This window comes from Miscanthus floridulus, chromosome 5, assembly GCF_019320115.1.
Source record: "Miscanthus floridulus cultivar M001 chromosome 5, ASM1932011v1, whole genome shotgun sequence".
NCBI classification, from domain to species: Eukaryota; Viridiplantae; Streptophyta; class Magnoliopsida; order Poales; family Poaceae; genus Miscanthus; species Miscanthus floridulus.
Window position 1 is genome coordinate 24,731,708 of NC_089584.1, and position 22,911 is coordinate 24,754,618.

Genomic DNA, 22,911 nt, shown 5'->3' on the forward strand with positions numbered 1-22,911 from the left:
CTAAATAAGAGACCCCCCACTACAAGATTTTCCTGGCTTCTCATCCATCCACGTCACAGGCCTACCTTCCAGCCTTCCACTGATCCCTCACTTATTAACCACTGCATGTCCCTACTTATTGGCCACTGCGTGTCCCTTGCGCTTCACCTCCTGCCTCTTGCACTCCCAACTCGCCACTGCATCCTCACACTTACCAAGAGTTCAAGATAGACTGACAAATTCTGCTGCCTCCTCATGAAGTACTGCTGCGGCAGCAACCTCTACTCGCTCCACCAGCAGCAGCCCAACAAGCGATTCACCGAGGACGCAGCCAGGTAACAACTCATCATCTCATTCTCATCACTTCACCAGTGAGCGAGGAAGGAGAAAAATCAATTTTTAATGTATCTTTTGAATACAACAACAAAGCCTTTAAGTCCCAAACAAGTTGGGGTAGGCTAGAGTTGAAACCCAGCAGAAGCAATCAAGGTTCAGGCACGTGAATAGCTGTTTTCCAAGCACTCCTATCTAAGGCTAAGTCTTTGGGTATATTCCATCCTTTCAAGTCTCCTTTTATTGCCTCTACCCAAGTCAACTTCGGTCTTCCTCTGCCTCTCTTCACGTTACTATCCTAGCTTAGGATTCCACTACGCACCGGTGCCTCTGGAGGTCTCCGTTGCACATGTCCAAATCATCTCAACCGGTGTTGGACAAGCTTTTCTTCAATTGGTGCTACCCCTAATCTATCACGTATATCATCGTTCCGAACTCGATCCCTTCTTGTATGACCGCAAATCAAAATAAAATGATCTGAATAATGCCTGTTTGACAAATTAATAAATGGTGACAAAATTAAACTTGGTGCAGGTTCTATGCATCAGTGTTGCTTGCGCTTGAGTACCTGCGCATCCTGGACGTGGTGTACCGGGACCTCAAGCCTGGGATCGTGCTGGTCAGGGAGGAAGGCCACGACATGCTCTCCGTGGAACCACTGACCATCACAAGTCCCCAGTTTAATCCTCTGGATTCACTAGCCTTTCGCCTGCGAATAGCTGATCTCTATTCCTAATGTTAGAGTATTTATTTCCTACCTGTATCCTCTATCAATTACTTTGTATCAGCTGCCTCTTGGGTTTCTACCCAGTGTGCTGCCTAGGGACTCCCGGCTTGTTGCCTGGGACTTCCCCCCTCTTAACTCTCTAGCTTAGCCTCTCTCTATATATATGTAACCCTCTTGTAATCTCATCATCAAGTAATCTAAGCCTATTGGCATTCCTCTAGCATGGTATCAGACTAATCACGTCTTGGGCCTTTCATCTCCCGCCCACTCCTCTGCTTCCGCCCCTCCCCCCCGTCCCCTCGGCCGCCGCGCCTCGCCTTGACGGCTGCAGCGCTGATGGCCCCGTGGCCCCTTCGGCTGCCGCGCCCCACTCCGGCGGCTCAACCTCCGGCTCCGGCGGCTCCACCTCCGGCGCCTCGGCAGCTTCCACCGCGACTCTACTTCGCGACGAAGCCCTCGCCGCCGCCAAGACGCTAGAAGAGGAGGCCGTCTCCCTGCACATCGCCAACTCCGAGCGCAGTCAGCAACTCCAAGAGGAGGCTGACCTCCTCAAGTCGGCCGCCGCTGCCCAGGAACGCGTCCGTGCCGCCGCCGCTGCTCTTGAACAAGAGCGCGAGCAGGCTGACGTCCTGGAACAGCAGGCCACTGCCCTCCGTGAGCGTCTTCGCACGGAATCCCTCCGGGACGACGCAACCCTGGACGGCGACGACGACCGCTCCAAAGCTGCAGCCATTGCTCATCTGCACAGCCAGGCTACCGCTGTCCAGAACATCAAGAACTTGATCCCCATCGTTCTTGATCTGCAGTCTTCCAACTACTCCAAGTGGCGCGGCTACGTCCTTCTCATCCTCGGCCGATTCGCTCTGAAGGACCACGTCCTCAGTGACGATTCCCGCTTCGCCGACCCGACATAGTCGCGCATGGACTGTGTGGTTGTCTCCTGGCTCTTCAACACCATCTCCTCCGACCTCTTGGACGTTATCCACGAGCGTGATGGCATCACTGCTCGGGTGGCCTGGCTCGGGATCGAACAACAGTTCCTGAACAATCGTGAGTCCCGCGCCATGCTTCTCGACGCCGAGTTTCGCATCCTATCCCAGGGCACCCTCTCCATCGACGATTACTGCCGCAAGATGAAGAGTATGGCTGATGCACTTGCCGATCTTGGCGAGCCCATCAACGACCGTACTCTTGTGCTGAATGTTCTGCGTGGCCTCAACGAGCGCTTCCAGTTCATGTCGCAGCTCGTCACCCATTAGCGGCCGTTCCCTTCGTTTGCTGATGTCCGCGTCGACCTATGCCTGGCCGAGCTCAACATGGCGCCTCCCTCGGCTCTCATCGCCTCTTCGTCCAGCAAGCCGCCTGCCTCCTCGTCGACACCTCGGCCTGCATCCCCGCGCCCTCCACAGGCCGCCGGGAGGGGTGTCTTCTGGCAGCAACCGTGGCCGGCGTCGTCGCGGCGGCCGTGGCCAAGGAGGTTCGCACAGTGGCTCGCCAGGCGGATCGCAGTGGCCCTCCCTCCTCAACCCATGGACCGGGTCCATCCATATGTGGCACGGGTCCGCCCCCAGTGGTCCTCGCGGTCCACCGCCTCGCATCGGCCCGCCTTCGTCTCCGCAGCAAGCTCTGATGACGGGCATGCCTCTTCCTGGAGCATACTGTCCTCTGGCTCCTGCAGCATACTACCAGGCGCCCACCCAGACGTCCCCTTCTGCATGGTCACCATGGGATCCCCAGTCCCTCGCCAACGCCTTCAGCACCGTCACCCTCACCCCGCCACCAAGTTAATCGCCGCTCAGGTCAAGTGGCTACCACTACCGTCCGTGTAAAACAAGCAGTGTTATTTTGGATTCTCTCCCTCCCTCCTAAGGGTTCCATATTAACACAAAATTTGTTGATTTCCAGGAATATAATTCATAGTCAGCAGTACTTTTTTCTCATGTACACACCATATGCTTGATGAGATGTCTCAGCAATGAAACTACTGTACGACTATAGCTTTTACTTGAGAAAAAGTAGAACTCTTATTAATGTAATAATAATTAGTAGGGGGTTCTATGTGGATTATCAGATCCCAATGAATTGTCTCTGCTGCCCATCAATATAAGAAGAGATCTATAATGTCTTACACCATGAATGCTTTTCCTATACAAAACTACAAAATTTCCATAGCAACACGCGGGGTACCATCTAGCTGGCCATCAAATTCCAAAACCGGATATCTTTGGCCATCAAACTATCGAGGAATATCCTAAGAAGGAAGAAACAAAAGCTCCAAGGAAATAATTACAACTGTGTTCTCTGCAACAACAGCATTGAGGAGTATGCGCTTCATCTGTTCTTCAACTGCCCTTTCAGTCAAGCATGTTGGCAATATCTTGGAATTAGTTGGGATCTCACAAAAGAGTTCTTCCAAATGATGCATCTTGCTAAGATCCAATACCAAAGCCCCTTGTTTATGGAGATATTCATCATAGCTGCTTGGCAAATTTGGAAGCAAAGAAATAATTTCATCTTTGACAGAGGCCGTCCGTCTTTTGATTCCTTGAAAAGTTCCTTCTTTGAAGAGGCTAGTCTTCAGGCACACTGATTTAGTGAGCAAAAGCGCCCAGAATATCTGTTGTGTATAGATGCCTTAGTATAGTTTTTTTTGTCTTGAGCTTGTTTTTTGGTGTTGTTTTGCCTCTCTTGTGAGGCTTCTTTGTACAGTCTTTGTTTTTGTTTAATATAATCCCTACAGTGGGGGGCCTCCCCTGCTGTATTTTCTGCTAAAAAAACTATCAGAACCGAACAAATTAGTTATCATTTTTAGAGATTTAATCATATTTCCATTATCTTTAAAAAAACATATATAGGCAAAGCCACCTTTGAAACCAACCTTATGGCCAAAGTTGTCTGGTTTTGATAGTTCGATGGGCAAAGATATCAGTTTTGGAGTTTCATGGCCAAAATAGGGCTTGGGAGATAGCTGTAGTTTGATGGCCAAAAATAGACTTCTTCCTAAAATCAACACTTGGATAACTCAATTGTAAAGTATGTACCCGTGAAAGGAAATAGGTATTTGGCATAGTGCCCTCATCTCTGTGTAAACAAAGTTCCTTGAGTTCATATAAAGCTGCCGCTGCCAAAGAAAACCTTAATCCCTGTATCCAAGAAAATAATCATAGTGAAATAAGGAATATAGTGTGAAACAGGGACACAGCTGAAAACAACACGATCACCTTCCGGAGCGCAGAAGTAGATTGAAATAAATGTTTTACAAGATGTTCTTCACAACCTAAAATCCTAAGGAGGGCACGCCTAAATGCCAGAAAAGGTTCAAAAAGATCAAGGTTCCGTTCTGCTTGGAACATAATTAAGTTCCACTCTTTATCCAGCAACTCCAACTGCACAGAAAAAAGTAAGGAGATATTAGCCAACAAGGAACAAAAACAATTAACAATGGTATAGAGTAAAAGACTTCACATTGCTGTGCAGTTGTACAATATATTTCTTTCTACAAAGGAAAAGGTGTTGTAGTGGTATTTGGCCAAATGAACAGCATCTCGAGCATAAAAATTAAGCAGCTCATGAGAATGAACCAATATAAAAAAAATGGCATGGAACGTTAACTGTTATGTCTAACTGAATATATGTCCCTTCTCCAGATTCTCAACACATCAATACAAAAATATCATGCAAATTGACACATATCCAAAGTTCCTGAATTGCATGCATCTGAAACAGAATGATAGAACTGGCAAGAGAGATGTGTGCAGAACCTGTATCCCTGTAGGGACAGAAGATATGTGAGAAAATTCCTTGGTTATGGGAGATTTTGACGTTTGATTGGGATTAAGGTTCCAACGCAGGTCCCAAACCATAGTAGCATGATCTAGAATCTGTAGGTACCAAAGCAAGGGATAAGGCACCTGACTGATCCACCAACATATAGACCATCATAAGATAAGAAGTCATCACCTGTAATTTAAGGATGGTAGAGTGGATGTATTTCGTGCTCTCCTTGCTAGTGTTTGACAAAGCCATGACAAGATCCTAGAAGAGGACAAGTAAATATTTCAAAATAACATTAACAGAATTTCACTAGTGAAAGTGACTACAAAAGTGGCTGTGAACAATACCATCTTGGTTAGACTAAGTTTTGCATGGAACTCCTCAGAATCACCGTTCTGCAAAGCTCTTAAGCAACTGGAGCATGCACAATAAGTAAAAAAATATCAGAAGTTAGGAAACAGGTTTCTAAAGGTAAGCAAAACAAAGAACATACACACTTGCAAGACCCAGTCAGCTTTGGTTCTCACAGAAGATTGCAGAAATTAAACAAAATTGAGACTTGCAACTGGTTTATCGGCATCTTGTTTCTCTAGCTGCCTAGCTGGTGGGGCAGTGCTGTCACCTGGGAACATTGGAAGCACAGGAATACATGTGTTTAAAGGGGAAAGCTCAAGTGTTCAAGTGATTCCGGAAACGGTGGCCAGTAAAAGTAGTTTGTGGTGCTTGTCTAGAGCTTCCACGCTCCATGAGCTACTCCTTAAGTCACTCACCCCGGACTCTTAGTCCATTTTAGGGAGATCGGTTGGTCGTGGTTGTTATCTCTAGAGCGTGGCACATATGAAATTCTTTTTTTTCTTCTGGGTTTGTGCGGGGTGTGTCGGGAATAGGCACTTTGGCCTCTACTTTTTATTTTTAAATCTCTTCTTAGTGAAATGACATGAAGCCCTCCTGTGCTGTTCGAGAAGAACAATATTCACAACCCAGAAAGCTTCAGTAATTGATAGATAAGTAATCCCTGTGTTCAACCAGCTTCATTAGCATGAGTAGTAGTTACTGCTAACATATAGGTTAGCTCCTTGCCTTTTTGTTTGAGAAGCAAAATGGTCAGCAACAGTAGACAGTAGAGGAGTGTGTAGTTGATTGATGATCTAGCTAAAGTAAAGTTGATAGGCACCACACAGGCATTTATACAACTGCACTTTTGTAAGTATATATATGTATGCAACTGCCACGCCTTAGTTCACTGATGCATGATGCTTAGGGCATTGACATGGTGTACAAGCAAACACTTTGACTAGTAATTTATATAAGAATATGATATTTCAAACATAGATGAGCAAATAAAGTATTATCCATGATGAACCTAGTAAACGATACTTTACTTTGTCAATACACATAATTCTTATGTATTCATGGTCAAAGTGTTAAAAAGGTTCAACCGGCAAATCGTAAAATGACATGCATTGGTGATCAGAGGGGGTGGTAACTCCCAGAGGATAATGCTTAATTCCCTACAAATGTTCAACTCTACGAAGAAAAAAACATGAATTACATTAGAACAGTCAGCTTGTTTTATTGATGATTCTAAAAGAATTTGGCATAGGAAGATGCCCCCCAGACTTGTCTTAAAAAGGGGAGTACCAACCCTTTAGAGAGGTACTTACACTACCTTCGAGCATGTAACACCCTAAAATTTGCCTCATTTAAAAATAGGTTAATTTGATTTATTTATACATTTTTGTGAGCATTAAAACTTAGAGAAATAATAACTTTTGTTAAATTAAAATCAACTATAAGGTCTAGCTATATGTTTGTGCATTCATGCTGATGCATATTTATTTTTGTGATGCTTGGGTTTGATCAAAACTGCAAAAGGATTTAAATTTGAGTTGAATTTGGTTTTGAAAATATGTTTAAGAAAAAGAAAAGGAATTTTTCCTCACTATCCCTCCTTTCTCGGCTTTTGGCCCGAGTGGCCCAACCACCAAGAGGCAAGGCCCAACTCTCTCCCCATTCTCCTTCTCGGCCTGTTGGCCCAGCTGGCCGCCTTCCTTTCCCCGCAGGCCCGCGCACCCGCTATGGGCCGGCCCAGCTTACTGCAGGCGCGCCCCTTTCCTCTCTTGTGCAGCTGACCGCCGAGACCCGCCCTTGCTTTCACTGCTGCACCGGGCCCACGCGTCAGCGGCGTCATCTCCTACCTCCACTCGTCCCTGACCCGGACTCTGCTCCGATCTGAAGTCCATCACCGCGCCGTCCTCGCGATTTGGCATGCGCCCCACACCGAGGCCCCTCATAAATAGTGGCCCCTGCGACCGCCGCCTCCCTATCCCACCCTAGCGTCAGCCGCCGCCTCCAATCGAGCCCGCAAGAGTCGCCGCAACCCTAAGTGCCGCGCCAAGCTCGACCTACGTCGTTCCGCCGCCTCGTTGCCTCCGTAAGCTATATGCCGAGCATCGCGTCGAGTTTACGAAGTCACCAGGCCCTTTCTTTCTCTTTTTCTCGCTCCGGTTTGCTCACTCGGTGCCGCCGATATTCACAGGAGCTTCGCCGTCCGCCTCACAGAGCCGCACGCCGCCGCAGTCCCACCTTCGACCTTGAAAAAGCCCTAGGTGAGTTCGCCGTCTTCCCCTCTTTCTTTCTATGCTTTCCCCGAGCCAAACCGTGGCCTGTAGGCCGTTATCTTTGTGCGCCGGTGAGCTTGCTCGTCGCCGGTAATGGAGCTCCGCCGCACCGGCTTTCTTCTCCGGCCGGTTGCTCTCTCTCTCTCCTCCCCGATCTAATCTGATTCGTCCAAATCAAATCCAACCGCTCAGATCACACCATACCCCTTCGTCAAGCAATTTTGCTAAAGAGTCCTCCACTTTTCCAGATATGAACCCGCGGTCTAAGGCGTATTCTCAGAATACGTTTTCTCTTTCTGAAAGCGTAGTTTCCCTCTGTTAGATTCAAAATACGTTTTCTTTATTTACAGATTTGCCACTGATTTTGTTTTCCTTATAAAAACTTCGTTTTAACTCCGTTTTGATCCGTTCAAGTTGCGTTAGATTCGTAATTGTGTAATCTACATGTTCAAGCTACTGTTAAACATGTTTTCAACTTTTGAAATTCAAGATTAGTTTTAATCTATTATTTTATTAAAAGAAATCTTGTTTAATTCATAATTTCTTCGTTATAGCTCCGATTTTTGTGATCTTCGCGTCTCTGTGTTTATTGCGAGACGTAGATTCGTTTCACAAGCTTTTCATCTTGATTCAATACTGTTGGTGTACTGTTCTAATTATAGCCTTTGTTTGCTATGCATGATTGCTTCCGGATGCTTGTGTGTTGCTGTGTTGATCGAGTATAGACGGTGAGCAATTCGTGGGTGATCAAGAGTACTACTTTGATGAGCAGGATTAGCAGGAGCCCTTTGATCAAGGCAAGTATAGCATGGGACTATCCTTGTTTCCTATTAACCTTAATACATTTAATTCATGTATGCATGTGTCACCTTGATAAGGATTTCCTAGAATTGTACTTGTAACTCGACTCCTATGGGATATTGCATTGGGTAGATAATGTTAGTGCTTAACGAAACCATGATCTTGTAACTTGACTAATGGTATATGCAATAAACATTAAAATATGCTTTTTAGCAACTTGGCTTAAGAGGGCTAGAGCATTGGGTTTTATGGTGCTCTAGATTCCTCTCCCTAAGGACATATCTGTAAGTGGTCATTCGGGACTTACACTACAACTATGAGAGCCACATGGCTCTGGCTTTAGCTCAGTACAATGACCTTTTCTAGCTTATTAGAGGTTACCGAAAGGCGCAAATGGGGTGTGTTTCGGGTTGGGTGAAGTGCGGCCTTTGTCTGTGTATAGCCTGCGCGGAATGTGCCATCGGGAAGGGAAGCCCTACATTTGCAGGGCAGCGGCCCTAACTTGTTAGACGAACTTTTGAAAGGCTTCATAGTGTATCCTGTCTGCTCACCTTGGTAGTGTTTTGGGGACTTGCAAACCCCGGGCAAATGGGAAACACGACCCACAATGAAAGTGTACAACCTCTGTAGAGTGTAAAACTGTTATATCAGCCGTGCTCACGGTCATGAACGGCCTTGAAACCCTTATGGAATAGATGATCACTATTAATTATTTGTTTATGCTATTCATTAATCATGTTTACATTGATCATGTGTTTTCTACGGGATTATGATAACTTGATGCTACTCTTATGCTAAAATTGTGAGAACTAAAAGCTAAATGTTGTTAAACCTGTGTCAAGCCTTTTGAGCGTCATGAACCCCATGTTACACTCGTTGAGTACGAGATGTACCTACGCTTATTTATTTTCATTATTTGAATAAAAATTCCGGATGGGTAACAGATTGCTAAGGTAATGACGACTTCCCTGAGAATTACTAGTCTTGTGATCCACCAGTTGACGTCCCTGTGCTATGGAGCTTCCGCGAAAGAGTTATCTTTATATTTCCGCTATATTTATGTGAAGACTATGTGATAATATTCGTGATGCAATAAACACTTGTGATGATACTTTTTATCATTTGTCGGCTTATGTGTGTGATTGATCTCTGGACGCACATAAGATTATGCATCCCATTTTATCCTTAAAATTGGGTGTGATAGAGCACCCTAGAGGAGTTTGAATGGGATTTCATTAAATGATGCTACTCCCTCTGATTCCCGATGTAAGTCATTTAGGACAACAACTTAGTCCCATACGCAATATGACACTTTGACTTGGCAATTGTTGCAAAAGAGTATTGTTCTAAACAAAAATTGACCCCTTGGGGGAAAGACCTCCAAGGATTGCATCAAAGACAGCCCTCAACCATATGGTCAACAAAAGGGAGTGAAGGCCGGACTGTCCAGGAACATCCTGAAGTGATATAACTTGGTGAGGTCCCCTGTTTTGTGAGACCCAGGGTTCAACCCTGGCTGGTGGTGTCATAACTTGGCACACTACTCGTGCATTTTAATATTGTTTTAATAGAGAAAGTCATATACTATGAAAGTATTTTTCCATGATGAAACATCAACTATGTGCTGTGAATCTATGTAACTTTATATGTACTGTTGGGCAAGGTTTAATAAGTTAAATTTTTTTCTATATAAGATCCTTGGGCTTGTGCGGTAAGTATTGACTATACCCTAACATTATATTCAATATAATGCTAAGTATATAAATGCTTTGCTTTGTGCTCGAAAGTGTACTGAATTTTCTATCTTACATACACCATTACAAATTGTAAGTCATTCTGGCTTTACTACATACATAGCTTTTATTATATGTATCTAGGCATAATATATATCTACGTGTGTAGCAAAAGCTGTGAGACTCAAAAAGCCAAAACGACTTACAATTTGGAATGGAGGGAGTAAGAGTTGATGGATAATTCACTAAACAAAGAAAGTTCTGCCCAAAAGTGTAAAGAACATTGATCAATATGAGTAAACGGATATTATGAACCTGTGTAAATTTTCATTGAAAAGACAGTAACTTCGAGTGCGGGTTGAAGACCAAGAAGAATATGGAATGAAAAAGGAGAAATCCCAATTTCCTGCCCTCCAAGCGGCCTCATACTGCAAGATAGGCGATAAAACATGGAACAAATTACGGGAGAAGTTTAGCAACACAGTGCAACTGTCATATGAAAGATGCAATACTAACTTGGATATCAATAAACTCTGCGTCTTGTTGAAGACACCCTTTTTGGTGAGTTAAACCTTCACAGTAGACATCAAGCACATGACTACATCCAGTTTTCTGCAAGGATCTCATAAGACCTTTGTGCATTTTCCAGTTCAACGTTGTATCTTCTGCTCTAGAAGACACGGTAGACGGTCCAGTCAACACCGACCCAGTTAAATTGCCAAGGTGCGCCTTTGGCGTTGACCTTACGAGTAAATCGTAGTATTCAAGTGCTCTACTCCAATCACCTTCATGCTCATATCTAATAAGCTGAGATGCTATCTGTTTCAAAAGAACAATAATAAGCAAATCTTAGGTACATAACTTATAGGTCGTAACATATATCTGATGAAAATCACAAATAAAGTACCTAAAAATACCTAGCATAGCCTGAGCTTTGCAGGTTGAAATATCTTGTGGAGATGAATAAAAGATTATAACAGAAAATGGGAGATGGAAAAAAATGTTCATATCCATCTTAAGCATGACTAGAACTCATAAAATATGAATCTTCACATAAAGGAAAAGGATTTAAGATAACCTCATTGGCAAGTGTGAGCCCATAAATGCTGTCCGGTTCATTTATGCGAGTAAATGCAGCAACCAACAGATCAACATGTGGTGGCAACTGAAAAACGTGAGAAATAGAAATAAACAATATTAGCATATAACTGAGCTAAATTAAACACATAAACAAATCTAAAGAAAAAAAAAATTGAAGAAGAGTGCAGACCGACTCTTCGTGGGAAAACTCTGGAGGTCCTAATGCCAGCCTATTGAATTGTTCCTCACACCAAAGCTCAACATACATTAGCACGGCAAAGTCACATGAGCATCGCTGTGAAGAAACAGTATGTCTATTTAGATGGGAGTCAATAAAATATTTTATGTGTAAAAGCTTAAAGGGCAAGCATTTTGCTATTGCTGAAGGCTGCAGCCTTGCAGACCGCAGCCTTGCAGACCACAGATGATGAGCTTCACATAAAAATCGTCACGAAAGCAAGAAGCTTCACATGCAATATCTTTTTTTCAAACGCGCAGGAGAGCTGCGCATCATTATATTAAGGGGAGAAAACAAGAGTAACATAAAAGAGCTTGTAGTTAAAGAGAAGAATGAGGATCGATTAGGAGGATATCATTGGCAATTGTATAGCCCTGTATCAGCTATATATATGTGATGAGAAAACGATGAGGGCTAGAGTGGCCACATGGAACAAAAACTACTTGTGTGAATGTCTATCAGAGAAAAGCTAGTGTGTGTTTGTGATAAACACTCAAGAGAGAGAGTCCCAGGATTCATACAAACAGCATTCTGGTTCCATTAATCAAGGCATAAGATTATAAATCGAATAGGAAATTACCTTGGACCCTGGTTTCAGAAACAAATTGAATGAAAGCTAAATAGACATCTGGAGAACTATAATCTATATAGAGGACGGCATATAATCAAAAGAAACAAACAGCATAATGAGCACGCAGATAAAAATAATACATAACAGCAGAAAAGGTGGCACACTTACACTAGCAGCTCTGGCAGCAACAAGATAATCAACAGAAAGCCAGTATACCTAGAGAATAAACATGTTAAAAAAAGAGACATTGGATGCAGAAATTCTCCTTATCTAATATCAAGACACAGTACCCCAGAATTTCTAAGGTATAAAGAGAAGTTCACATCTGTCCACTAACACAGGAATACAGTACAGGAATACAGTACATGCACTGATGCATATATGAGTAGGACTGCAATAAAGTGATGTACTGTTAAAACAAGAAACATCAAACACATTTATAGCAAATAGCTACTCCTATGTTGTCACACCCAGGAGCGATCATAAATTAAACTGATGAGGCTTCATCTTAAGCATCTGGAGGCTTAGACCCTAATCACTGTGTTGATAGACAAGTAATCCCTGTATTCAATCATTTTTCATGAGTACTAGTAGTGGCTGCTGCTGTCATATAGGAAGGATAGCACCTTGCTCTTTTGTTTTACAAGCAATGGTCAGCAATAGTATGCAGTAAGGAATAGTGGAGTGCGGAGTAGTTGGTAGATGATATAGCTACAGTAGGAGGTGACATACACCATACCTAGGCAGGTATACAACTGTGTGTGTGGTGTGCGCAAGAATGCAATGCAAGAGCAGCCTTAACAACTCTAAAATTCCTGCATGCATGTGTACTGCATCCTACCTCTTCATTGCCAACACGTGTGACGTGTCATTTTATCTCCCTTTCTTTCTGACCCATGATTTCTTTTTTATTTCTCAAATATGCATGAGAGCTGTGTAGTGTATCATTTCATTAAGAAAGGAGTACATGGGGATAAGGAACCCCAAACATAACACACCCACACGCATGATTTCCTCTGATTCACAGAGTTATGCATCAATTTATGTGGCACATCCCACCATGAGCTGGGTTTAGCTTTATAAATGTATAAAACTAGGTCTAATAAGACTGTTCTCTCTAGGTGATGAACGCTAATGTGATAGACACATAGAATCTCCTAATGCAATAATACACAGCTTTCCTGAATGTTCGATGAAAATAAAAGCAGACACATCGAACAATACCCAAAAGAAATAACACGACAGGATGATAGTATGTCTACAAGCTTGCAGCAGCCAGACAACATAATTCTTTCCACGAATATAATATTGCATATCACAATTGACAGCAACATGCTCAGATATCCCAAATAAATGTGCCATGCTCATTACTAGGGAAAAAGGACAAAGAACAAGTACCCTCTTCCATGATGATGATGGGGTTGTCGCCGGTGATCGACTTTTTGATCTAGCAGATCTACCATCCTGATAGTTCAAATGGTAGGTCAAAGGTGAGATACATATGAATAAGTATCTCAAATGGATAATATTGTTGAGGCCAAATTATATAATAGACATTTAGACTAAGGTAGTGGTAGCTGACAATAACATCACCAATACTTTCTGGATACTGGCTAATGCAAAAAAGGAAACATATGCCCCTTTCCTAGCAGAGAGGATCACTAGAAAATAGAATCAATAGAGGTTGTCCAAAATTAACCAAAACTCAAAATTGGTCACTGAATAGTGCACGCTATCACATTTCAGGTAATCATGAACAGGACATTTTGAGGACAGATAAAGTTTCGTGTGAAGAGTAACAGTGGTCCATCAAGCCTCCTTGGCTTAAAGGTGTAAGTAATATAAGCAACAAGTCTAGTTGATACAGGTCAACACGGGCAGTGATTAAGTATTCAATGAGTCTACCTGTTTTCCAATTGGTTACGGTATAAGAAATGGATCACTTCAACGACTACTTCAACATGAAACACTATATGCAACACGTCGTGTCACTTCAATAGAAAACAATAGTAATAACATACCTTGAGAGTATTAGAAGGGAAAGTACTGGCTTTTTCAGCAACATAAAAAGATCTAATGACATTCAGTGCATCCAGAAACAGATGGATTGACTTCAGTGAATGATTGGAGTCAGAAAAAATTATTTTCTCAACCTACAGCACATTGAATATAATCAAATCACTGAGACTAACCCTAGATTGCAACTGTAAAGTATTGAATAATTTCGGAATCCTACAAACCTTTGTTGAAATTAATCTGCAGATGGCAGCATTAGAATCAACATTGCCAGCAATGTTCACAAGAGTACTTGCAAGCAAAAGCTCAGCAGCCTTAACTTTGAGAAAAACAAGACTCCTACAGAGTCTATAAGAAGAATACCAATGTCAAGCAGTGACAGATGTTACAGTTGTATTGAATAGTACTATCATATTTAAGCTTGGTAAGTGTTACAATCGTTTTCTTAAGCTGAAAATGATACCTCAAGATGACGTCATCACAGTGACAAATAAGTGAGCTCACTAGGGTGCACAGCCATTGCTTGTAAGTTCGACCATCAGTTTGCCACACATCTGCATCTTCAAGTGAAACTACAGAACCAAAGTTCAACAAACTGCATTTAACCTAATTTGCAGTAAATGGCATGATAACACATATTTTGTCCACCTAGCAGAGTGCTCAGTTTTCATGATTCTAATAATGTTTATAGATGTAATAAATTAAGTTATGCCAATACAAAGTATCAAGAATCAATTTCAGCAGATTATAGAGCACCACATATGACTAGGCAAATGGGGACTTCTTGTTCTTCGGTATTCTACGGTACAAATGAATAGCCTGCGAAATTTGGCCTCTGTAGCAATAGTCAGATTTAGAATACCTCGATTACAAGTATTCTATCACCTATGTATATTAGTAAAAAAGTAAAAAATCACAAGTTTTTTTCTGATTGTAAACTTCTCATGCAATCTATAACCAACTTTAGTGGATGTATTTTACACTGACTTAAATAGAAATTAGCCAAAACTGCTCTTTACAAGACATTGTGAACAACTGCCAAATTCAATATATGGTTGAATATTATATTCTGGTACGTGTGGCATAGGTCCTCAAAACATCCATTAAGGAGGGTACATTCTGTAGTGCCATGAATAAAAAAAATATTTTGGAGCGATATAGTCTGTTCAACTAATACAGAAAACCAAATGTATGCTCACCACCAGCACACTGTTCCATTTGAGATATAGTCTGTTCAACTATCTGAATGTTTACACCTCTCGAATGAACCTGCAGGTGCATTAATTTCGGAGCAGAGAACAGTATCACAAAAATGAATGTGGTTATCAGAACAAAACACATGAGATGCAGCGATTCATGGATACCATGAGTAAAGACCTATCAAGAGAATCAAGAAACTGCAGAGCATTGAGCCCCCTTGATGTTGATAGAATACCCTGTTTGAGGAAAAAATATATTAATAGGAATCACAGTACAAAGTATTGATGCCTCCAAGAACTAAAATCAAATCCATTCTTCCAGCAATTTATAAAATTTTAAAATAAATATGAAATGTAAGTGGTATGGGTGTGTGGCTTTGTTAAGGGTTCTTATCCCTTTTCTTTCAAGTGTGGGTATTCAAAAAATTCTGCTCCGTCTACAAAAGGACATGTTAAGTATATGAAGGCCCGTCTAATATAGGCCCATATGGCCCATGAGGCTCCTATATATAGTCATTTCCACAAATGGAATGATATCAGACTCTCTAATCCAAGGTTACCAAACATATTGGTGTGGATGCCTTCTTTACTCAGTCTCATTGTCACCAGTATGTGCCTTTTGAGTTGCAGTTAGCTGATTTTTTCACTAAAGCACAGACTCAAGAGCATCATCGGCTTCACTTGATCAAACTAAACGCTTCAGATCCTCCACTTCCACCTTGAGTTTGAAAGGGGGTGTTAAGTATTCGAAGGCCCATCTAATATAGGCCCATATGGCCCATGAGGCTCACTAATGGAATGATATAACAGGACAGAGAGGAATTGGACACCCTTCATCTATATTTTCAAGCGGTGAGTATCCAAAAAAATTCATCTCTGCAATTAAAACAAGAATTGAGGGTTGAAGGCTAGGATGTTAGGATAAGTTGATGAATGATAATTATTCAGCTGCTGGTTCACTTTATTTCTCCTGTAGTGGTTTCCTAAATAGAATCAGCATTACCAAAGGAGGAGAAATAACAGGGAGCAGCAGATCAACATACAGCAGGATAAACAATGCATGCAACATCTTGGCACACAGAATTTTAAACAGAACAACATTATGAACAGGTTTCATAGGATAGGTTTCAAGCATAGTAGATTAGGGAAGAAATCAAAGAATTATATCACTAAAGTTTTTTTTTTAGATTTATTTTATATCACTAAAGTCCTATGTGACAAAAGGGTACCACAGAAGCTAAAAGGCAAGTTTTATAGGACGGCGATTAGACCTGCTATGTTGTATGGTGCAAAATGTTGGCCTACGAAAAGACGACATGTTCAACAGCTAAGTGTCGCGGAAATGCGTATGTTGCGTTGGATTTGCGGTCATACAAGAAGGGATCGAGTTCGGAACGATGATATACGTGATAGATTAGGGGTAGCGCCAATTGAAGAAAAGCTTGTCCAACACCGGTTGAGATGGTTTGGACATGTGCAACGGAGACCTCCAGAGGCACCGGTGCGTAGTGGAATCCTAAGCCAGGATAGTAACGTGAAGAGAGGCAGAGGAAGACCGAAGTTGACTTGGGTAGAGGCAATAAAAGGAGACTTGAAAGGATGGAATATACCCAAAGACTTAGCCTTAGATAGGAGTGCTTGGAAGACAGCTATTCACGTGCCTGAACCTTGATTGCTTCTGATGGGTTTCAACTCTAGCCTACCCCAACTTGTTTGGGACTTAAAGGCTTTGTTGTTGTTGTTGTATTTTATATCACTAAAGTTGATGTCAAGTTAGAAGAACTAGTCCTTGAGACAGATCAAGTCTATGTAAGTGTAGTCCAAATGTCCAATGTACCCTTTTGATTCAAACAAGAAAGAATAAATTAATCTTATTAATCATTGGCCTCAGTGGCAGCACAAAAACCCAGCCTTGAAATCTGATTAAATATCCCTACAAACAATGCAGCATTGGTGTACTCTTGCAAGATCACATGCTTAGAAAATCGTAGATCAAACATTTATTACAGACATGAGACATCGAATGAACTGTTTAAAGTGTAAAAAAGAAACTCAAAATTACACAAAAGTCGCATAGTATAGGTTGAGCACAAGATGATTTATGTACCTACAATGTCACATTCTAGGAAGCTAATTTTGGCTGACAGAATGACTAGGTTTTGATGCACATCAATATCACAAATATGATTAGATACTTCTTTGTGTGCGCAAGCAGGAAAAAGGCGTATCTCAAAAGAGTTTCGGTATAAAGGCCAGAAATGCTGTGACAACATTGATGACGAGCTAAATATGAACATTAGAATATGTACTATCAGAACTGTGCCCAGCAATTAACGAGTGCGCAATTTAATAACATACCCTCAGTGTTTGTGAAGCAGCATCTATTATTTCAACAGATTCATCAGATAAATAAGTCTTCAAGAGTTTCAGAAGCCCAACCAAAACATCATCAGAAATACCATAGTCTGTGGATAATTTATCCTCCTTGGAAGCAGAACCAGTATGTAGTTGTAAAGGATAATTTTCGGTAGGAGTTGGCAGACGGAATACTACTTGATGTGCATCAGATATACCAGCCTGCGCTAGCATTATAGAAATCAACTGACTGAGATGAAAAAAATGTACATCACCAACATACTGTAGCATCAGAAAGGATTAAGGCTGAAAACACACCCTAGAGATAAAATCAGCAAGCACCGAAGAGGCTTCATTTGCTATAGATGATGAGCTACAAAGGTCAACAAGAGCCCATACAGCAGAAATGACATCTGGGTCGCTAGGCCAGCAGCTAACCATGTCTGCATCAGCCACAGATAGGTCACTTCTACGGATGATTTCTCCCAATAATAACTTTTTGTGATATGCACGAAGACTGAAAGTATAAGAAATGAAAGAAGTGTTAGAACAATAGGAAACATGTTTGGAAAATAAAAATAATAATAATACAATATCATAAGGGTCTAGGCTAACATATTTTGCATTGGTGTTATATGGGAAAAGAAGAAATGGAGGTCACAATTTTGGGGACTTTGTTTGGAAACAAAAAAACGCTATCTTATGGGTTCATTTAAGAATGTGAGAAGCGCTTTATGGACCAGGTTTTGGGAGGACACGTGATTAGTACAGTTTCAAGGTGGGTCCAAACATTTATTTAGAATTTGTTCTACCACTAAGATTTGAGTGGCTAAAGCAAAGGTATCAATTACCTCCTTGCCCTGCAGCTGAATGTGAGTTAAAGTTGGGTCATTTTGCTTGTATGTTAAGGGCCTGTTTGGAAGACTGGTAATCAGTCCAAAACCCTGGTAAATTACAAGTCTGGATATTTTTTCATCTCAAACTGGAATTTGCTGTTTGGATGACCGGTGAGGCTACTAATATTACACCTGATTTGGGGCAAAACAACCGGAAAAAAAAATCGCCTGCCAACGCCTGGAAACAAAAACGACAGGTATCGGGCAGTCTTCCGCTCGTGAGTCATCGGTCGTCATCGAGCAGCGACAACACGGAGATCCCATCTATGGCACTGGGGAGTGAATCAATTACAACAAAGGATGGATCCACAAAGACGGCGAGCAAATTTCCAGTGATGGCGTGCGAATCTGCGGTAGTGGCGTTGCGCCGAGGAGTAGTAGATGCATTCTGGACCGCTGGGCGTTGACGTCGAGGTGCCCAGCGAGGAGGAACCGAAGCCTGGACGAGTCAAGGTTGGTGCCGGACCTTATGACGCGGCTGGCCGGGAACCCCGACAGCTCCACGACACGTGAGTGAGCACATCGACGAGGTTGGACAAGATGAGCAGCAGCACATCCAGCGAGTGCTCCTCCAGCGGCGGCACAATGTTGAGGAACAGTGGCGTGCGCGGTTAGGAACGCTGTGCTGCTGCTCCAGCATCTCCCCGTGGAGCTTGTTCAGGAGCACGTCCACCAGCGCGGTCTCGTCCGACGACACATCCACCAACGCGGTCTCGTCCACCAGGGCAGAAGAAGCCAGACGCATCAAAGAAGCCAGACGATGCGCCGCTGGCGTCGAATTCACATTTCCAGTCCTTGTCTGCCAATCAAGTAAGCACGCTCTAGTCCAAATTTGCTCACTTCGTCGACCTTGATGTGGTCCTTAGCTCCGCCGATCATTCTTTACCCAAACAGCATTTTCTAAGATTGTAAATGCCATTTGTATTCCAAGGGTTTTCTTGTGCACAACAAATTACAGTTGTATTGCATTTACAGGTGTATAAAATTTCAAAACATCCAAATAGGACCTAAGGGTGTGCCTGTTTACTTTTGTGTGCGTGTGTCTTTCATGATAAAATTATGTCAGCTATACATCTCACAAGGAGGAAATCAACAGGTAATGAAATACGCAGTGATGAGGATATCACTTCTACAGATACAACCACACCACCTACAGCTATAGTACCATCCATTCCACCACCTGAAGCTAGGCCAGCAATTCACAAATTTTACACAAGAAGAGATCGAAATGTGCTCCTAATCAGGAACCTTGGTGTTGAAGATAAAGATATTTGAGCTGATATTTTGTGCTGTATTTGTGGCTGTCCACAGGCAGTCACCACTTGCAGCCAGCTAGAGTATAGTAGGCTAAACTATTTGTTTGTTACTTGTTAGCTGTCCAGATTCATGGAACAGCCTTCATATTAACAGTAGTAATAGAATTAGCTGTTGCCGGTACATTGTAGTAGCATGCACTGTAGCAGCAGCCATTTTGGCTATAAAAGGAGGGGTACCTCCATATGTAAGAGTTGGGGTTTGTTTTAGTTCAGTTCAGTTCCTTTGGAAACTACTGCTTGTGTTGTCTCTTGTGTCGGTTAGACCAACAGACCAACCTCTACTCAAAGCCCCATCTTAATTTTTCACTGCATACTTGCAATTTCAGATTGCTTGCACCTTGTTCTTGCTGGTTTTCTTCCATTTCTTGCAGGAACAGACCCTAGTGGTCAGGTCAGCTTGGTTTTGGCTAGGCTGATAACATCTCAAGGGTTGGTTCAGCGGTTGCTAGGCTATTGGAACCTCTTGGTCAGTAGCCTGGAACGTGTGAGTCACCCTCACAATTGGAAGGCATCTCATCTCACCGAAAGGTTGGGCCTCTAAAATTCCACATCACGCAGGCTTTGTGGGCAGAGGAACAACTGATTGTAATATTTTTCAACGCCAGCCTGATGCCACTTCCTTTGATGATTGGTGGGCTCAAACCAATGACAGAGTAGAAGAGATGAGAGTGTTTTTGAGGCGCCGCGGCGAGGCGCGGCGCCCGACCCCCTTCACAACGCCTAGGCGTCTATGGCGGACGCCTAGGCGACGCCATACACACATTGGTAAGGCGTTGTAAGCTAGAATTTTATATACTTGTGCAGCACATACATGTTGCCATGTTGCTGGATGCTACATAAAAGAAAGCAAGAGCCTTATGTTTGGGAAAGCAGAGCACACGCCATATTCAGAGCAGACAGAACAGAGCAGAGCAGAGGGATTCAGAGCAGAGCTTGAGGAGGCAAAGCAGAGAGTATAGAGCAGCAGTACAAGCAAAGCAGAGCAGACAGAAGAGTGCGGCAGCGGCACTGGGGCAAGTGGGTGGCGGAGATCCGCCTCCCGCGGAACCGGACCCGCCTCTGGCTCGGCACCTTCGGAACCGCGTGCGTCCAAGAAGAAGGGCGCCAAGAAGCCCGCCTCCGCTGCTACAGCTGCTGCCACGTCGTCGTCCACCCCCACCAGCAACTGCTCCTCTTCGCCGTCCTCCGACGACGCGTCCTCGACAAAGCAGAGTGGAGGCGGGGGGGGCATACCAGGCGGAAAAGCAGAGTGGAGGCGGGGGGGCATACCAGGTGCAGGAGGAAGGGGACCCGACGGAGGAAGATGCAGGCCGGCTCCGCGGCAGAGGCGGCCGGCCGGTGGACACGAGCGCCCAGCGGAGGTCGAGGTTCGTCCGCCGCCTTCTTTCTTCCTCTCCCCTCGCCCGCACTCGATTCCCACCCGAAGAGGCGCACGCGCGGTCGATTTCCCGCGCGTCTGACGTTTCCCGCGGGCGTGCGGTCGATTCCCCGCGGCGCCGCGCTCTTTTTGGCGCCCTTCCCCTACGACCGGCATCCGGCGTCCGCGGCGCGGTGGTTGGCGTCCGTCCGACGCCATTCGCGCCTAGGCGACGCCTAATCCTATGAGGCGGACGCCATACACGCTGAGGTCGTGGCGACCCCGACGCCCAGGACCTCGACCACGCCTTGTCGCCTAGGCGACGCCTAGGCGACGACTAGGCGACGCCTCAAAAACACTGGATGAGACTTAGGAGTTCGGCTGGGGCTTGAGGTGTTTCTTATCTCCTCACCCCTGTGGACTCAGGAGCTTTACTTTTTTTGGTCGGGTTGGTCTATTCTGTATCACCAGGCGTGTCTGTTCTTGAGTTGTCCTAGGAGTGGGCGTGTGTTTTTTGTACGGGGTTTCTAAACCCCAGCGTCTTTCTTAATATAATGATATGCGGCTCTCTTACGTGTTTGAGGAAAAAAAGGTGCATTGAAATGGTGGTATGGATGAAAATACCACACAACATGCTACATGTAGAACCAGACACCACATGTACAACGCGCTACATGCAGAACCAGACCCCTACATTTCACAGACACAGACTGGTGGTATCAAATGATGGTATTGATGAAATTATACCAAGGAAATATTACCTCAACAAAAATAGTTCCGGTGGCAAATAAGGAGCCTTATTAACAAACTGGAAGTCAAAAGTGATGAGTCAGCTCATAATGAACATAAGTAAAAAAATGAAAGGAAGGAATTGGAAAAATAAGAACCTTTAAGAACTGATCTCTTGAAGAATACGAGGCAGAAAGTGAAGCATGAAACTCCTGTACATCTTTCAAGCAATCAAGATCAGGAAGTGGTTCTAACTCCTGTAAGACCATTCAAAACAAAATAAACCAAACAGGAATTACCCATAAGAATAACACACAGATACCAGTAAGAACTACGCAATTATATATGTAGAGAAGATGAAGCATACTCTTATGTAATCATAAAGCAGAGGATCAGCCTCCACTGTCAATTGACGGAGTAAAGAAAGAACTCTTGATGAATCTTCAGTACCACTTTTTTCTTCTTTCTCATTGATTAGGCAGGAAATAACTAATTTTGGAACTACTACCTGTGACAGTTCAGTTGGAAGTGCTGAGTAAACAGAAGTTCATTAAACAATTGTTTTTTCGGATTACTGTTTGTAAAATCCACCTGAAGCTGCCTGCCAAGCACTTCCAGGGTTTCAGCAGAGGTGTTTCCATCAAAAGCAGCCAACAATTTAGACAAAATATTACAGCACTGGCCTTGCAGTGGTTTTTGCTGGATATAGTTCCCCACTATAGAAATAATATAGCTGCAGTAGAAACACACAATATGTCAAATGTTCAGATTAATATAAGAGAGGATAAACACACAAAAAGCTCTTAACATGTTGTTATGATGTCAATATAACATAACAATTAACAACTGCACTTATGAGTACATTGTCTTATAAAGGGAGGTGCTTTTGCACATATTCCAAAAATCCATAGATCATAAATCTTGCCGTCGCTTTTTATTTTTATTAAAATAAATAAATATTACTCAGTGAATAAACTAAAGCTATGTTCTTAACAGGTGATCTTTTCCTGTACTAGAGTAAAATTGGGCGTGTTGGTTTGGATGCTGTATGTTAGTCGCTGAATTCTCACTCTTGGTAGTAGGAGAATTCTTACTCTCATCGAGAGAGGATGACACTAGGAGTTGGGGCAATTTTCTTGTCTATTTCTCACACAAGCTCACACAAATGCCATACCAACCCAAGGGG

General features: G+C 43.2%; 1 protein-coding gene across 5 annotated transcripts in view; it reads right to left on the minus strand.

Moving 5' to 3' along the window:
- The window catches only part of LOC136449705 (serine/threonine-protein kinase ATM), an 81,951-nt gene that overhangs the window by 15,539 nt on the left and 43,501 nt on the right, over nt 1-22,911 (minus strand). For all 5 annotated transcript variants that reach the window (XM_066449863.1, XM_066449862.1, XM_066449864.1 and 2 more), the window contains 22 exons: nt 22,317-22,458; nt 22,093-22,233; nt 21,884-21,982; nt 21,758-21,804; nt 17,746-17,944; nt 17,431-17,649; nt 15,238-15,309; nt 15,073-15,142; nt 14,337-14,445; nt 14,098-14,221; nt 13,879-14,010; nt 13,256-13,321; nt 12,026-12,073; nt 11,239-11,343; nt 11,047-11,133; nt 10,485-10,787; nt 10,284-10,396; nt 5,161-5,227; nt 5,000-5,074; nt 4,801-4,920; nt 4,261-4,425; nt 4,081-4,182 (listed from right to left, as the gene is read on the minus strand). In XM_066449863.1, coding sequence (XP_066305960.1) covers nt 4,081-4,182; nt 4,261-4,425; nt 4,801-4,920; nt 5,000-5,074; nt 5,161-5,227; nt 10,284-10,396; nt 10,485-10,787; nt 11,047-11,133; nt 11,239-11,343; nt 12,026-12,073; nt 13,256-13,321; nt 13,879-14,010; nt 14,098-14,221; nt 14,337-14,445; nt 15,073-15,142; nt 15,238-15,309; nt 17,431-17,649; nt 17,746-17,944; nt 21,758-21,804; nt 21,884-21,982; nt 22,093-22,233; nt 22,317-22,458 — 2,605 coding nt within the window. The remainder of the gene's footprint in view (nt 1-4,080; nt 4,183-4,260; nt 4,426-4,800; nt 4,921-4,999; nt 5,075-5,160; nt 5,228-10,283; nt 10,397-10,484; nt 10,788-11,046; nt 11,134-11,238; nt 11,344-12,025; nt 12,074-13,255; nt 13,322-13,878; nt 14,011-14,097; nt 14,222-14,336; nt 14,446-15,072; nt 15,143-15,237; nt 15,310-17,430; nt 17,650-17,745; nt 17,945-21,757; nt 21,805-21,883; nt 21,983-22,092; nt 22,234-22,316; nt 22,459-22,911) is intronic.